The sequence below is a fragment of the Crotalus tigris genome, unplaced genomic scaffold (assembly GCF_016545835.1).
Source record: "Crotalus tigris isolate CLP2741 ecotype Arizona unplaced genomic scaffold, ASM1654583v1 scf7180000024397.1630199, whole genome shotgun sequence".
Classification (NCBI taxonomy): Eukaryota; Metazoa; Chordata; class Lepidosauria; order Squamata; family Viperidae; genus Crotalus; species Crotalus tigris.
In genome coordinates, this window is record NW_024100565.1 from 202556 (window position 1) to 220181 (window position 17626).

Below are 17626 nucleotides of genomic sequence, written 5' to 3' on the forward strand. Positions count from 1 at the left end.
ACCTTGCAATACAGTGGCTGGTTTTGCTTTAAGATCTAAGTGGCTGAATTCACACCAAAGAAATCACATTATGGTTTAGCATGCTGTGAAAACACATCCTGTAGTAGAAAGCAGTTCCATTACTTTTGAAGACAAATATGAATGCTTACAGTGCATATAAATTACATTTCCACATAATTCAGCCTTCTGGATCACGATATTTTCCAACAAATGTAATGTCTTTCTCTAAATAAGTAACTTCCAAAAAAGATGGTTTTCTTTAATTTTTTAATAAGGCCAATCAGTTTATATAAGTCCACCTACTTTCACATTTATACAGTATAAAATAATGATCCCTATCTATTGGTACTTAAGGGCTGAAATACATCCTACAAATGTATTGCAATTGGTCATTAAAATGCAAGTCAAAAGGCGCACATGGTATACAAAATAAATATGTAAATATAACCTCTGGATAGTATTTCTAAAAACATTCCTTTTACCAGATTAAATAAAAACAGAATGACATAAATCTCTTACTACAGAGTTTACCTTAAAAAAATTATATCTAGGAACTTTTTATTGCTTTTCCTTCTGAACAAATAAAATATTAGGGCAAAAATTTTAAAAGCTAATATAGCAAAGTTGGCCTAAATTATTATTCTCTATAAAGTGATTTTGAATTCAATGTAAGGAAAGAGGAAATTTTGAGGATACACAACTAAACGAATCAAAAACTTTACCAAAGGATACAACCAATATCCAATTCCAATGCAGGAATAAATCAACTTTGAAAAGTAACAGACTAAAAGGAGCTAGCATATTCTCTGAATCCACAAATGCCTTGACAAAAATGACATCTTGCATGCTAAGATTTCTGTGAAAATTCTGTCCCTTAAAATAAAACAATTGTGCCTCTCTCCAATTTACCACATTCTTTTGTCATAAAGAGTGCAGGACCCAACACACATCACTTGCATGTGTGACAATGTCACGTGAGCGAATTTCCACTTTTGAAATGGGATTCCCCCTACTTTGTTGTCTTCTGCATTTTGTATCTATCTTAAAGATGCTGCATCTTTAAGATTCCCACAATCTTCCAAAGAAAATTTGGGAGTGCATAGGGAATGATAGAAATTACAACTCTTTAACTTACCTTAGTTCCCCAAGGGTAGAAAAACACCAAGATTACCGTAATATGCATGATTTGGAAAGAAACATTCAACATGTTGATGTTCTTTTAGATCTAAGAATGGTTTCTAAATATAAAAATTAAAACCCAGAATACTAGCAAATTCAGGACATAGGTGGAATTTCAGATTCACATAGACTTTGGCACTACTTATTTCCTGATTTTAAAAGTAAAAAGGCACATTACTGATGCTTTTTGAGTTAAAAGTTTTCATTTCTACAACCTGTACGATATAGGAAACTTAACTTTCACCTTTGGAGCAACTATTTTATCTTGGTTACACTGCATGGTCTCCCGAATTATGAGTACTGAAACATAATTGAGTGACTCTTATCTGTTAAAAATCCACAAGTTTTCAAATGGTTCTTCCTATCTAAATTTCTCTATTGCATTGTTTAAAATGTCAAAATACATTGTTAAAAAATGCATTGTTTAAAATTTGCCACAAGAGATGAAGTGTTCCATACAATCATAAATCCAAAGCAGGAAAATTACGTCCAGAATATTTCAGGCGCCACTGCCAGAAATCTGATGACTTTAACTTTCGTAATCCAAAATAGTAATATAATAGGGCAAAGCAAGGTAATTTACAATAAATTATCTCCAACTAGATGTACCATCTTTGAAAAAAAAAACATTTCTAATATCTTCAGGCAATCTGTTCTAAGAGAATCTTGCCAATGAAAGTCATCAAGATATAAAACACTCTTCTCCATATGCAAATTCCAGTAAGTAGAATACAACAGCAACTGGGAAAAAACTTCTGGGGCGAGGACCAAGAATCACAAGCACTACCTTCTAAAGAGAGATTCTGGGCAAAGAACGTAGAGTAGTAAGAAGACCCCTTGAATAGATGCAATTAAGATGAATTTATAAAACAGAGGTGGGGAACTATAAATCTCTAGATCAGTGTTTCTCAACCTTGACAATTTTAAGGCATGTGGACTTCAACTCCCAGAATTCCACAGCCAGCATTACTGGCTGTGGAATTCTGGGAGTTGAAGTCCACATGCCTTAAAATTGTCAAGGTTGAGAAACACTGCTCTAGATGTTGTCAGATAACAATTCTCAGTCTCATTAATAAGAATGCTGGTTGGCACTATGATTTGTAACTTAGCATTATCTCTAGAAAACCGTCAGTTCCTTACCTCCGTAGTAGAGATCACTATCATATGGACAAATCAATAGGAACTGAAGAGAGAGAGAGCTAGCAGGCTTACCTAGGGGGGAATTTAGCCCTACAACAAAGCTGCAATTACAGTGTGTTTAAAAAAAAATGTTTCAAAGTCCCCCCCCCTCCCCCAAGATGTAGTCTGTCATATTGATTACATGAATGTAAGGATGCTCCATTCCTTTTACAAAGCCAGGTCAACACACAAATTGTAGGGGCAAATAAAGTTTTCCCTCTCTCTCCCCTCTGTGGTGATTGTTGACATCAACTCTGGAGAATATCCAAAGTATCAGCTGCAGATTTTTGACAGGTGTAAAAGGGCTATGTGAGGGAAGAGAAACCCAGGATTTCGTTGCAACACCCAAGGGATGTATTTAGATTCAAATGGTGAATTTCCTGAATTTCATCAGAAGAGAAATTCTGCTGTGTACAAAAACATTGTTAGATACTTCCTACCATCTGAGATTTCTTTTAAAAAAATTAAACTGCACAAAGTATTGGACTGAGAGAGAGATTGTGCTACAGTATTTCACATTCTTCTGCATACGATATAAAAACAATGTTAAATAAGATGTAAAAAAAAAGGAAGCTGACAGAATATAATGCTGAGAAGTAAAGAAAAAAAAAATCCGGACTCAAACAGAACCTCCATTTTCTTTTATACTGATTGTGATCTGGACCCTACTTTACGCTGATAAAACATGAGAATACTTTTCTCTTTGACAAATGGGTTAAGTAGTGACTTCATCCATTTGGATTCAACTAATTTGGGTAGAATACAGGACTCTAACAGCACCTTTTTTACGGGTCATTGTACTACAAGAGTTTACACAATATAAAGTAACTTTTCCCTTGTTGAACTTCTCCACTCAACTGGTGGACCTATTCCATGTTCACCAAGTTGTGAAGAGGTGGTTGAAGCGAGTCTGTCTGTGTGTGCAACACTGTCAGATCATGCAAAGCTGTAGCTATGGGGGCTTCTTGGGACCCCACTGCAGGCCTCAATTTACAGTCTGTTACAGAGGAAGATCCATTTTCATGCACGGCAGTCATGCTTTCTTGAACAGCCGTCAAACTTTGATAGTGCCCATTTTCAGAGAATGACAGCAGCTTTTCTGATAATTTGGGATGGGATCCATCGTATTCTTCATCAGGAAGTTCAGTCTTGTGATCCTCATCATTCTTAGAAGTGCCTTCAACAACTACAAGGAAAGACTTCCAGGGTGTGTTCTTATCATGAATCTATTAAAGAAAAAAGGAATTACCCATACTAAATCACTCATTAGTACTCATTGGATTCTACAGCACTTTCTGTAATCTGAAGCTGTAACAAACCAACCCCACTCTGATGCAGTATGGAGGAGATTCTTAATTAAGTTGTAGCTAACCTAGCAGTTCTTTTTTCATTCCCCCAAATACAGCAGAACATTTTGGAGAATTTTATGAGGTTTATATTCATGTAACAAAGTCTGTTCCAAAGAAAATTTAGAATTCAGAGAACAGTGGCAATTAAAATGTTCCCCAAGTGAAGGGAAGGTGTGAAACATTACAAGCAAACTAAAAATAATCTCAAGTATTAAACTTGCCGTGCATTCATTTATGTGTAAATTATTTTCTCCTTCAAAGAAAAGCTTGTGGGCTTTTTGATGGCAAAGATCAGGCTCTATATTTGAAGCCCTTTGTATATCACATTCCTTAATTGTGCTGGAATGGGTTTTTGTGGATTTTCAAAACAAAAGTCAAAATTGTCGCTATATTCTGAAAAGCCTGTTCTGGCAGATGTCACCACTCAGGAGCCCAACAATCCAGCAATAAGGAAGGTATTTCATCCAGAGGAATGGAAATATCCTCTGCTAATATGTTAAAGGTTCCCATTTTTTTTCCATCTACATAAACTGCTCATCCATGAAAAGTTCTCTTTCTAATCTCAGTATCCAAGAGGCAATCATATCATATTGTGGGATTCTTACTAGGTAACCATTCCTATCTTTTACTGCAACAGTTAACATGTAACTGAAAGTACACAACAAGTGATTTTCATGGAAGTGCCCGTTCTCCCTTACTGAGGTATGACGCCGAAGAGTAGACTTGTCGGTGAATGTCCGCCCACAGGCATTGCACATGAATGGCTTCTCCCCTGTGTGGATCCGATGATGGCGTTGCAGTGCGTTGAGTTGAGTGAATTGCTTGCCACACTGATCACAGCAGTATGGACGCTCACCTGTAAGATAAAGCACCTACAGAAATCATGTGAAGTTTTGCCAATGAAATGCAGGAACAATCTGACTGAAAGCCTTGGCTACACTGCCACCTTGCTGAGGTTGCTGTGCTACTCAACATATTTACACTCTAACTGAAAGCAAAAACAAAATGTTACCAATTGGAGATTATAGAAAAAAATTAGGCTTGATTTCCTGAAGATTAATCGGGAGATTCTTTTCAAAAGATGCAAAGAACATTAGCTATAATGCAGTTAGAATACAATGAAATAGATTCTGATATACTTTAAAGAGAAAAAGGCCTAAAGGTCTGAAGAACAGAATTTCAGGAAATAATATATGAAAGCTAAACAGGAGTTGGGGAATTTGCAGGTAAGCAAACCCAACACGAACAACTCCAAATTGTTAAAGCTAAAAAAAGGAGCAATAATCAGTGAAGCTGAGAAGCAGGTTCATAGATGTACGTATTAAAAAAAAAAAACCTGAAGAACAAAAGCAGACAGATTTTAATTTAGGGACAGGAAGTTCAGTCAAAAGCAATCAAGTAGAGGAAAACAAGATTATTTTCTGAAGAGTTCAAAGTATAAAAATTAGATTCAAAGACATTATGAAGAAATATTTACAGTGGTGTTTAAAAGTTTGTGAAACCGTTTGAATTTTCAATATTTCTGCATAAATAACCTAAAACATTATCTGTTCTTTACAGAAGTTCTAAAACTAAATACCACTACCCCAAGAAAACAAATGAGTAAAAAAATATGAGATCTGGAATCCCAAGCTACTGAAGATACTGTATGTTTCTAGATCGTATATGTTAAATTCAAACAATCTTAAATATTAGATTTGAAACAATTATTTCTAACAATCAGTTTGAACTCAGCTACAGTTTGTTTAAAGTAAGAGATTACAGCAATCTGATTCATAAAGCCACAAACGATGGTTTATAAATCACTGTGACTGGCTGAGCAAAAACCCAAGACACTATGGTATAATTCAGTATTTCAGCCTGAAACACAAGACACTCTGGTGATCTGGCAGACAGCACTATGGAAACCTAGAAACTGTAAAAAATGCTTCCATCATCTGATAAAACTAAGGGCTGCAAGAAGATTGGCATCACCTAGCAAGAACACACTTAAATTTTCCCAATTTTTTTTTTAAAGCCAAACATTTTCCTAAGTTGCTTCTGTACTTTCCTACCTGTATGAACTTTGATGTGCTGATATAGTGAATTCCTCTGCGCAAATGTCCTGAAACAAACTTCACATTTAAAGGGCTTAGATCCGGTGTGGATTCGATTATGGTGTTTCAAATACTCTTTGGAAGCAAAGCTCTTCCCACATGTTTCACACATGAAAGGCCGCTCTCCTAGAGCACAAAGGAATTGGAAGAAAAAAAGGCAGAAAGACTGTTTTTGCCCACGCCAAGATCAACCCACACACATGAACATGAGTTTGCATACAAGGCCATCCATTGCTTTGTCTGTACAAGAAACTTCCCATGACCATCATTATGCACAAATTCTTTGGGGCCTGGAAAACAGCTTTATGTCACAAAGTACATCATCTGACACATCATCCTCAAAACAGTTTAGCCTCTACGGTGTCAGGCTACATCAGCTTCCCCCAGCTGGTGACCTAGAAGGGTTTGACAAAAGGGCCCAGCCAGTAGGGCCAAGTTAAAAAAATAGTTATGGAAAACCAAATTCTCCCTGAATATTTTATACTGGCATCTACAAAGTTAACATGACCAAAAAGGTTTCTCTCAAAAGTATCCCACAATTAATGATGGATGGATGAAAACTGTTTGTATACTTAACATTTTTAAAAGTATGAAATAAAAATAGGGTTACAAAACAGTTCTTACTTTAAGAGTAAAAAGCCTTTGTAGGACTTAAGATTAACATGAGATTGAATTAAAGCTCCAGCAACACTGGCCTATAGCTGGCTTGGAACCAACTTGCCAGTTAGTTAAGGAGGATGGAGAGACAGTTTGTACATATGCTTGATTACAGAGTTATTAAGAATAGCAAAGTCGCTAATACATATCCCTTCTTAACACAATCATACATTGTAGCATTTCCAATAGCATTTTTCCGTGCATAGTTTTAATATAAAAAAGGAACTTATCCTGTTCTTGTTGGTTTAGCAGAATCTCATTAATGCTACTAAGGTAGACAATTAGGCTGTGTTCACATCATACAATGAACTACGAACTAGCCAACTATGGTTTAGGCTAGCATAATTTAGGAACTTGTCCATATGATTTTAATGGTTTCAGGTAAAACAAAAATCTATCCAACTGGGCTAACTGAGTGAACTAGGATTCAGTTAACCGTGGGATAACATTTTATGTGAACAAAAGATATCCTTATTGGCTAGTCTATACAGAATACTGTATATTCCGGCGTATAAGGCGACCCGGCGTATAAGACGATCCCCGTCTTCAGCGCTGAGTCGCATGCCTAGAAAGTCGTCTTATACGCCGGAAACTACCGTAATTTCCGGTGTATAAGACGACTCGGCGTATAAGATGACCCCCTACTTCGGCGCCAATTTTACCTCTTGCAAAAGTCGTCTTATACGCCGGAAAGTACAGGTAATTATTTCACGGTTTGGTGATACTGCTAACAGTAAAATCTCTAAATAACAAGTCATAAAACTTAACAAGATACAATAACAACCTACTCTTATCATTTGATCTGCTTTTTGAAAGTAGAAAACTGAATTTCTATTGATTCCAATAATAGCTGTGAGCCACGTAGTTCTGGAGAACAGACTGGACTATCCATAATAAAGGTATACAGCAATTTTTTCTAAACTAAGGAGGACCAGATACTTATTTTAAATTGACAAAGAATAAAATTTGATAGCCATTGATCTGCAAGAACATTAACCTTAACCCCGTCAGCTCCTACATATAGCAATAACATACATCAGAACAGATTATATATTGCACACATCAGCCACTGAATGAAAAAAAAAAGAAACCTGGAGTGTAAAATGCAGTATTATCCTACTACCTGTATGGCATCTTTTATGGTATATAAGCATGTGATTTTGTGTAAATCTTGCTCCACAATCATTGCAAACAAATGGTTTTTCACCTGTGTGGATTCTGAAATAAGAAAAGAACACAAATCAAGACAAGTATTATACTTGCTCCTTAGCATCACTGAGACATAACCAGTAAATAACAATCAATGGCATTTACTGGGATCTCTTAAGATTTCAAGTCCAGAATGCGAATACTGACTGGGAAATGTAATACCTAGCACAGGGGTAGGCAACCTTGGCTCTTTTATGACTCGTGGACTTCAACTCCCAGAATTCCTGAGGCAGTCATACTGAGGGGAAAGGGAGAGGTTTCCAAACTGAACCATGCTGGCTCAGGAATTCTGGGAATTGAAGTCCACGAGTCATAAAAGAGCCAAGGGTGCCTACCCCTGACCTAGCAGATCACTTGTGCATGATGTGCCCAATCCAACAGGTAATACATACATAGATGTCTTCTATATATATACTTTCCCAGTTGAATGGCAGTGTGAGATGACCTTTCATATTAAAAAAGACTTTTAAACAAAATTCAGAGAATAAAAGACTAGGCATAAGTCTAGGGATACCTCCCCTCAGAAGAGAGAAATCAAAAATAAATTTCAAAACTGACAGGAGAACGGTCTAGTTAAAATATATTATTTTATTAAAATCAAAAGCAACAGTGATCTAAATTAACCTGCAGTAAAAAAGAACAAATATGATTAAAATTTAACTTGGGAAATAAATCACAACTAAAATGCCTTACCTTTCAACCATTAATAAGTCCTTTTGCATTTAGTACAGCAAATACTGCAAATGTTTCAGTTTTCAAAAGCTGAGACAAATTATTCATCTAGAGAAGCTATCTAGCAATTGCATTTTGATCTCCTTCAATAAAAAATACTAGTACATGTGGATTATAAGTCATCTCCTCTCTTGAGTCCAGGCAATATTTCATACTCTGCACCTAAAATTACAATTTATTCCTGAATCAAGTAGCATGAAGGACCAAAATGTCTCTATAACCTCGTAATCAGATTTTACCACACATATCTGCTTTAGGAAATGAAAAAAAAAAAATTCAAACCATAGGCTTTGTCAGGAAAACATATAGTTACCGCTTTTCAGTCTACTTATGTGGTCTTATTTATGTGAATTTCCTTGAACCTAGCATCACTATTGACTCAAAATGCCTGAAAAAAACCCCCAATTAAAACAGTTTGGAAACACAAGGAGATATGGGATGCAACTCTGTAGTCATCAACCCCTAGGCCTCACCCACGTGCCACCCAAGAGACAATGACAAAACTTGATCTCACTGTATTAGCCCATCTGCAATATAGTCCAGACTTGGAATAATGCAACTTCCACCTTTTTCCATAATCGAAAGAATTGCTTCATAGGCATCTCTCTAACTCAAATGAAGAGGTGGAAAGATGATTAGAACTAGGCCAAAGAAACCATCTTTTTGTGACAGATTTAAGAAGCATGTCCATCATTGGCAACAGTGTGTAGTAAATGATGATTTCCCTGTTTCATTTATTCAAATATTCACATTAATCACTAAGATTACAGAGGTGCTTATTTTTTATTCAACCCTTACATATCCAAATTTCTTCTCTATTTCCAAGAATAAGCAGACTCTTATCTCAGATGATTCACAGGCTAGGATCAGCAGCAGTTTGCCTGGAAGCATAAAAACAACAATCTCTGAAGCAGCTTTCTCCAATGCTATGCCTCCCTGATGTATTGGACCTCAGGTCCTATAATTCTTAATCGGCATGGATGTCAATTGTATTGGCTGGGGGATTATGGAAGTTATAGCTCAACATAATAAGGGCTAAACTCATGTTGCCCTTTAGGTTACCAAGTAGATCTGCCTTGTTCTCACCTTCTATATACAGGTAGTCTTCGATTTATGACCACAATTGTGCCCAAAATTTCTGCTGCTAAGCCAGACAGTTGCTAACCATCATAAATAACTGCCAGTTGCTAAGTATCCAAATTTTGATCATGTTGGGGTGGTCGTTAAGTGTGAAAAATGATTGTAAATCATTTTTTCAGTGCCGTTGTAGCTTCAAACAGTCACTAAATGAATGGTTGTAAGTCGAGAATTACCTGTATTCCTAGATCTGAAAGTAGTTGGTGTATACATCTTTGCTGAGGTGCTTAGTCACCGTATCCCAGCCAGGAAGCCATGGAAAAAGCCATTCAGACATCGTCCTAAAACCTTGCTTAGCAAAGTACACGTAGCTTTCTCCTAAGCACACCTAACATCCAGTGGTGGGATTCAGCCGGATCGTACCACTTCGGCAGAATTGGTGGCTAATTTTTTGTTGCCCAGAATGGACTTCCGGAAGCGGCATCCACACAGAGAACCGGTTGTTCACATATCTGAATCCCACCACTGCTAACATCCCTACCCACCTCTAATTGCAGACTAACCATTCCATAAGGTAAGCACAGCTGCCTATTTCATTCAAACCTAAGTGCTTTGCATTATGATTACCTTCGTCAAATTCATAACCAATGGTTTGAAGCTGAAATGTTTTGAAATTAGACTTCACCCATAATTCCCAGTTTTGAGCAAAACAATAAATCAGGATCAGTCAGTACTAAACAGATCCTGAAATTCTCCTCAATCAATGCAGAGGTAGCTAGATAGGGACTATGACTAGCCAAAAAGGCTATGTTCATTTATGCCACGCTAAATGACAGCTTAGTCTAGTCTCCAAATATGATGAAAGTTTTGCATATCCTTTATGTATTATGTTACTTGCCTGGCTATGACTGGAAAGGACTATACAATCAAGCATAGGCAGAAATATCTCTGTCTTAAAGACAATCCAATTTCAAGTTCTTGTCTTACCGAGGAAATGTCACTTCTACTCCCTCTAAGTAATATTAGAAACATACTCTTGATTTCTTTTCATGCCTTTTTTTCATTAAGAAATTTCTTTCCAGAAAGAAAATAAATCTAGCCAAAAGTAATTAGAAATGTTCATTCGGGACCCTCCAACTTCCACTGAGACAATCTATCTGCTTGGGACACAGCCAGCTAAAGGAAGTCTGCTCTCTGAATGTTTCATAGGGTAAAACTGACTGCCAACACCACCGATTACCTCCAAAATCATGTCAAAACGAGTGGGTGAAGAAACTGTAGTTCTTTCTGGCAGTTCCAGTCTACCTCATCTGGAGAGCACCAGAATGAGAAGGCTGTCTGAGAAGACTGTAATCCTCCTGACAGTATTTCAAATTATTACCTAGATGAGGTTTAATGGTATGAACTGGTTTTCAGACACGTGACAACCTACTACAATTCTCTTTCTTCACTTTTACACAGTACTGTATTTTACCCCACCGTCAGCCTGTGACTGGAAAGTGGTCGTCAATCCCACAACGTGAGCAGGTTAATAATCAGGACTCTAAATGTTCTTGTTTAGTTGCTCAGCTAAGGCTCACATTTATCCCAACGTGCATTATGGTGGCTCAAGAGCATTTTAGAGTATTATGGCTGTGATCTGCCGTTTCAAAGGAAAAACGCCTATTGCTGAACCCCGCCAGAGAGGAGCTCCAGCCTATTTTTACTTTCTGGCCCAGGAAGAAACTGCCTCAGGGAGGGCATTAGCTTTTCGCCCGGAGATTTAGCTTACAAGGCCCATTCCATCTGTTCATACCTCATGTGTGTTTTAAGTGCCGAAGGCTGAGAAAACTTAGCCTCACACTCTGTGCACCCATAAGGCTTGTCGCCTGTGTGTGTCCTTTCATGAAGCCTCAGGGCCGTTTTGGAGCTCAAACCCTTTCCACATTGTAGGCAGTGATGACGCTCCCCACCACCCTCATGAACCTGCAGAATGTGCCGCTTGACGTCCTTCTTGCGCTTGAACTTCTTACCACAGAGCTCGCATGGGAAGTGGCGCTCGCTGCTGTGGACGTGGCGCTGGTGGCTTTTGAGGTTGCACCGGTTGGCAAAAGTCTGGCCGCAGGTTTCGCAACGGTAAATGATTTCAGCTGCAATTCCATGGCTCTGCTTGATGTGTTTCAGAAAGCTCTTCTCATAGAGGAATTCTCGCTCACAAGTACTGCAAGTAAAGTTGCCACTGCGGTTCTTTTTATCCTCCTCCAATTTAGTCAGGTTTTCTTCCCGGTGGTCCTCAGCACCATCAAACCCTTTCTCCTCTAGTTTCACGCTGTTCACCGCTTGGTCTCTCAACTCCTCCCCGTCCTTTTCACGGGTGCCTTGGTCTTCGGAAAGCCGGCTCTCTTCCTCGACAGCTTCGGCAAACTTCTGCTGCTCTCGCAGGCGCCTAGTGTACTTCTTCTTGGGTATCTCCACAAAGACTTTTCTGCCGGCCAATCTGCCACTCGCCCGCCTGATTTTGGCACAGGGGGCCTTCAGGGCCTCTCTTTTTTTGCCCAATTTTTCCTTTAATTTCAGGGTGGGGGACTCGACGTCCGATCCAGTCCTGGGTCTTCTGAGGGCAGAACTTGCAAAATAATCCACGCCGTCGCCTGGTGGTTCAGTGACTGTTTTGGGCTCGGTTAAAGTGCTAGGACGGGCCCCACCATCCTCATCGGTATCCTGCGACTCTGAGAAATTTTGCAGCTCCAGCAATACCGATTCAAGCATTTGCTTTTTTAGCCGAAAGCAGGTCTCTGACAAGTCTAAGCATTTCAGCTTCTCAGCCACTTCCAGCATGCGCTGTACCCGATCTTCTTCCACCTCTACCCGGGCAGTATAAACAAACTCCAGAAAAGAGGCAAAGTCTGCTACCTGGACTTCATTCAGTAACACATTAGTCCTTGGTCCATCCATGCCTTTTTCATTAAGGAAGACCTCCTTAAAGAACTTGCTTGTGGCAGCCAGCACAGCTTTGTGAGCAACAAACTCGGCTCGGACACCTTGGTATTCTACACTCACGGTGACATCACAAAGGTGGCCTAGGAGACGCAGCTGGTGCATTTCGTTCAGAAGGTTGATTGGTGAGGATTTGGATTCCAGAAGGACAGCATTACTTTCCATCTTCTTCCTTTCTAAAAATACATTATTATATGTTAATAGTCTGCCCCAGAAATAAAATTAAAGACCCCCAAAGTAATGTTCTTCTAACTAATTGGAAGAAGGAAATAAATCTGTAAAATCTACAAAATCCAGCTATGACCCTTCCAATCAATGAATGGTATAACAATTTCCTTTGTAATAGGAGCTTACATTAAGTTTAAAATAAGATAAGCTGCCTGTGATTTGCAACTGTATTTCCCTAAGTTGCTTGGAATATACAAGTAGTCCTTGTTTAGCAGTCATAATTGGGAGCAGCAACTCAAATCATTAAGCAAATTGATCACTAAGTAAAACTGCAACTCTGCTTATAATCTTACTTCAGTTTTCCTTTGCTTTACAGACCTGTAAAGGTCTTAATTGCAGGAAATGGACTTAAAGTTACTTTTACATCACTGGTGTAACTATGAATGGCTGCTAAATGAGACGGCCTAAATGAGGACTACCTATATAAACAGCAAGAGAGGAAAAGTTATTTTCTATTGGACTTTATTTTACAGTGCCGTCATGCTTTTCTGCCACTAGAAGCTCAGAGCAGAAAAAGAGATTAAAAAAGCATTCCTGAGTAGGATGGCACCCCAAGAAATCTGAGTTTTTTCATTCACATATACCTACAACAGGAAGGATAAAAAAAAATATGTAGACAACACATTTATTAATTAAATACTTGCAACGAGAGACAAAACTGCTTAGATCACTAATGATACAAGAATCTGGGGTTGGGAGGTAGGGTTCATGGCCTCTTTGAAGCAAAGCTCAACTAACTGAAGTTCATTGACATCCTTTCCCTTCTTCTTAGCCTCACCGAAAGTCCTGTTAAATGCTTATTTTATTTAAAATAACACAACATTCTGCGCTTTCCATATACAGCTTTCTTATAATTTTCAATTCACTGATGTACACAGCCCATCCATCCACTTCTCTCCATCTTGACAGTCTTCCTGAACTGTTTTAACATTCACATCTCAGATCTCTTAATTTGGAAGTTGGAAAGAAGAGTTAATCACAGTTAACCATTCAACCTGGATTGAGATGATACACAGACCTATAGCTAAGGTAAGTAAACCTACAACAAATTAGTGCTTTAGCCAGAGTTTGATCCATAGTGACTTTGGATAACCTGCCCATCCGATAGCCATGGGCTTATGGTATCATGCAAACTCAGTTCAAGGACTGGAGTCCACACTTGCTTGTTTTCCTCACCTTTTTTCCTTTCCACATGATCTCATTTATATTATAAACTAACCTAAGCCTATATAAGCTGTTCTGAAATCTTTTCTGACTGGGGAGGGTAAAAAGCACCCACCTCTATTATTTTCTAACATGTATTTATTTCCTTCTAAGCATATATTTATTTACTTCTATATATTTACTTCTAAATAAAATAATTCACACTTTTTTTAATTCTGACACTCAGGCTTTGAATCTCTTTGTCGCAATCTACCTTTTATAGGCTTTGTGTGTCTCAAACTTCAGTTTTCCTTATGACCCTGATGCAAGGCTTGAGTTGTTCATCCAGCTTAGGCAAATACAAGTGAAATGAAATATGTGAAAAGATATATACAGGGGTTCAGAAGATCTGACAGAAAAAGGCACATAGGCATCTGGTTCCCCCCCCCCCCAGTTTTATTCACTGAGAGACAAGAAGCAGCCAAGTTTTATCAAAACAATCAAGCAATTTCACTCTCCCAACTCCAAGCGCAGCTGTTTGGCACTTTTTTTTTTTTTTTGCTAACAAATCTGCCCAGAGCTTATTACAAAAGTATCAAATGAGCATTTTTTTAATGATCTCCAACTTCTAGTTCAAAGCCATTTTAAACACAAACGGCTTAGAATTCTTATTGTCGTAGAGTGCAGTACTGCAGGCCACTTTAGCTGACTGTGTTCAGCGGGTCAGCAGTTCAAATCTCACCGGCTCAAGGTTGACTCAGCCTTCCATCCTTCCGAGGTAGGTAAAATGAGGACCCAGATTGTTGGGGGCAATGTAAATATATATATACATTGCTTACTGGTGTACACCGCTTAGAGCAGCGGTTCTCAACGTTTGTGTGACGGCAACCCCCGTCACACAAACGTTCTGCGCATGCGCGGCGCCGCCCCCTGAGGGGAGAAAATGGCGGATCGCCTTCTTTGGCGACCCCCGAAAAATAGTCGATCGACCCCAAATGGGGTCGCGACCCATAGGTTGAGAACCGCTGGCTTAGAGAGTGCTTGCACTTAAAGCGGTATATAAGTCTCATAAATAAATAAATAAATAAATATAATGTGTGCGTGTGTATACACACACATACACACTTTTCTCTCAGCTGAACTTCACTCGATTTCCTCTCATTTTGTCTGCTGCCCTCCCGGACCACACTGTACAAATTTTAATTAGCCTGTTCTAACTCGATGCCCCCCAACAGATATGGGACTACAAGTCCTATTTCACCCTAAGTAGCACCACCAACGGCGAAGGAGAACTGGAAATGGTCAGAAACCCACTTGGGAGACACTAAGGCTGTTTTAAAGAGATCTGCTTTTTTTTTTTTTTTTTTTTGTCCAGCGCATTGACGTTACGCATGAATTACTCCCCATCTTTACTGAGCTAAGCTACGAATCCATTGCCAGCTCACGGCCACACACAGTCCTCTTTGGGAAAGGACGGCGCTTTCCTTGTCGTCCTCAGTTCCGCACCGCGATTTTTTCTGGAGGAGACCCACAAACCTCCCCCCCCCCAGGGAGAAGGAGAATGAAAACAATAGTGGCACCACTTTGTCTCGCTTCGTTTCCTCCACCACCATCCCCCCCTTCCTAAGGGCAGGCCTACTTCTTCAGCCGCCCCCCCTCACTCCGGCCGACCTGCCATCGAAGCGCTACAGACCGGCCATGCCCCTCCCAATTCGACTCCCGCCCCCCCCCTCATCCTACTCACCGGGCAGCCCCGCAGCTGGGCAGCCTCGGGGCAGGATGGCCCCTCCCCTCCCGTCACGCTCCCACATCCGGTAACGGCTGTCCCTCCGCCCCTTCCTCCCGATGACGTCACAGCGCACCTATGGCGTTCGTTGCCAGGAGAAGGCGGGAGGGGGAGGAGTCAGATTTCATTAGGACTTCCGCCGTGCTCCTATGGAGCGGGGTGGTCGCTCTATTGTCCTACCTTAACAGAGAAAGGCCTTTCACCATAGAAACATCTAGGACTAGGAAAGGCGAGCCTCTTCGTGCTTAGCAAAAGTCCCGGTTGTCGAATCTCTTTCTCGAGCGTTTTTCTCGCGATGTTTGAGATTGCTCGACTGTCTTATTCGCTTGGTTAGCCCCGCTTTTGGATTCCCACAATACAAGAAGCCGTATACCGATCCAAAGTCTGCCCACTTACTTTAACTGTAAAAATGCCAGTTGGGTGATCTTGGGCCAGTCCTTTTCTCTCAGCCCTAAGAAGTAGACAATGGCATTTTACTTCCTTAAAAAAAAAAAAACTTGCCAAGAAAGCTGCGGGGAATAGTCCAGGTAGTCGCCGGGTGTCAAATGCTGGTTTGAAGGACAGCAGATCTTACCACAGCTCACTAGTCCAGGGGTAGGCAACCTTGGCTCTTTTATGACTCGTAGACTTCAACTCTCAGAATTCCTGAACCAGCATGGCTGGCTCAGGAGTTCTGGGAGTTGAAGTCCAGAGTCATAAAAGAGCCAAGGTTGCCTGCCCCTGAACTAATCCCAGCTGACTGTTTTGCAAGGCGTTTCACAACTATTGGCTGGATGCGTGCGAGTGTACCGTACTAGCAGGTTCAACGAGAAAAAGTTACCTGATTTTGCTGCTTATGTAAACAGTCTCACTCTAGCCCATTTTCACAGTGGGCACACAATCTTCCAAAAATAAGGCAACAGCATCTGGCTTGCCCATGTTCCACTGAGACTACGGAGGAGGAAGAGGAGGAGGAGGATGGTATCGATATTCTTTCAATCATGTCCCGTTTTCAGTGATTCTATGGGTCAGCTCTCCACATTTTCCCATCTTGTGTGGCTTCTTTCAGTTGTTTTATGGTTTGTAATGCCAGCTGGTGTTGCCTTTGATGGTGTCTAGCCACCTGTTTTTTGGCAGCCTGGTTTCCTTATACCGCTGACCATTCCAAGCACAGTAATTGTAAAACCTGGTTTAAAATAATAGTTGAATTCACTCAACAACTTGGCTAGGCTACAATGTGAATGGATGGTTTGGCATTGCAACATCACAGGGTAAACCAGACAACATAAGGCATTAATTGCATATTGGGTGAATTGTGTTTTGTTAACATATGGGTATCTCTGCTAAGTCACAAAGAAATAAACTTCTTATAAAAACCATAGCTCTCCTCAGCTAATCAGGAGAAAAATATGTCTGCTCTGTATTTTAAGGCAGAAGAGCAAAGTGTCAACTCTACAACGAAACTGGCTGCAGCCATGTTGCTCATTCTTGGTTGTCACAAGAATGGGAGGGGGGAATGGGGAATTTCTGCCAACCTAAACAATTCTTTGTCCTGTGAGAACCAAGGTTCCCCTGCCGGTTAGACTGGGGTTGGGGGTGGGGTTGAGCATTCTGTTAGAAAGCTGGTCAATCTGTTCTGTTGGGAAGAGTAACTGATTGCATAGCACTGGGCTGCAAAATTTAAATTTGTAATATTGTAACTCTTTGGAGGGAATTTCAGACTTGATTTCACTTTTGACTGTGCTGATACTTTGTTCATACAAAGGAAGGGAGACATGGGGTGATGCAGGACGGTCAGAAAGTGGGGACCAGCGTTCACTGTGTAGTGGCAGGAAGGAAGGAGCAGAGTTTCCAACAACCCGGCAGGAAGGAAGAATCCATGGTCACTGAAACCTAGCGGTAGCAACACTCATTGCCAATGCAACAGGATAGCTCCAAAACACCAGTGAAAGGTGGAGCTTAAAACAGGGAGCGATGCTTCACCTTTGAATCGCAGGAGATGTGGGTGGCGGCAATTCCTCCCCTCCCCCTTGCCT

General features: G+C 40.0%; 1 protein-coding gene across 7 annotated transcripts; it reads right to left on the reverse strand.

Annotated features, from left to right (window-relative positions):
- Positions 1 to 250: 250 nt before the first annotated feature.
- GZF1 (GDNF inducible zinc finger protein 1) lies at positions 251 to 16026 on the reverse strand. Of its 7 annotated transcripts, XM_039329424.1 has the most exons (7): positions 15570 to 15587; positions 14100 to 14174; positions 11274 to 12630; positions 7584 to 7678; positions 5762 to 5929; positions 4406 to 4563; positions 251 to 3584 (listed from the first exon to the last, which is right to left on the reverse strand). In XM_039329424.1, the coding sequence occupies exons 3-7, from the start codon at positions 12617 to 12619 to the stop codon at positions 3225 to 3227; spliced, it is 2127 nt and encodes a 708-aa protein (XP_039185358.1). In that variant the 5' UTR covers positions 12620 to 12630; positions 14100 to 14174; positions 15570 to 15587; the 3' UTR covers positions 251 to 3224. The 7 variants fall into 7 exon arrangements, with proteins under 7 accessions (XP_039185358.1, XP_039185362.1, XP_039185361.1 ...); XM_039329428.1 differs by lacking the exons at positions 14100 to 14174; positions 15570 to 15587 and adding an exon at positions 16008 to 16026; XM_039329427.1 differs by lacking the exons at positions 14100 to 14174; positions 15570 to 15587 and adding an exon at positions 15792 to 15968.
- Positions 16027 to 17626: the final 1600 nt, after the last annotated feature.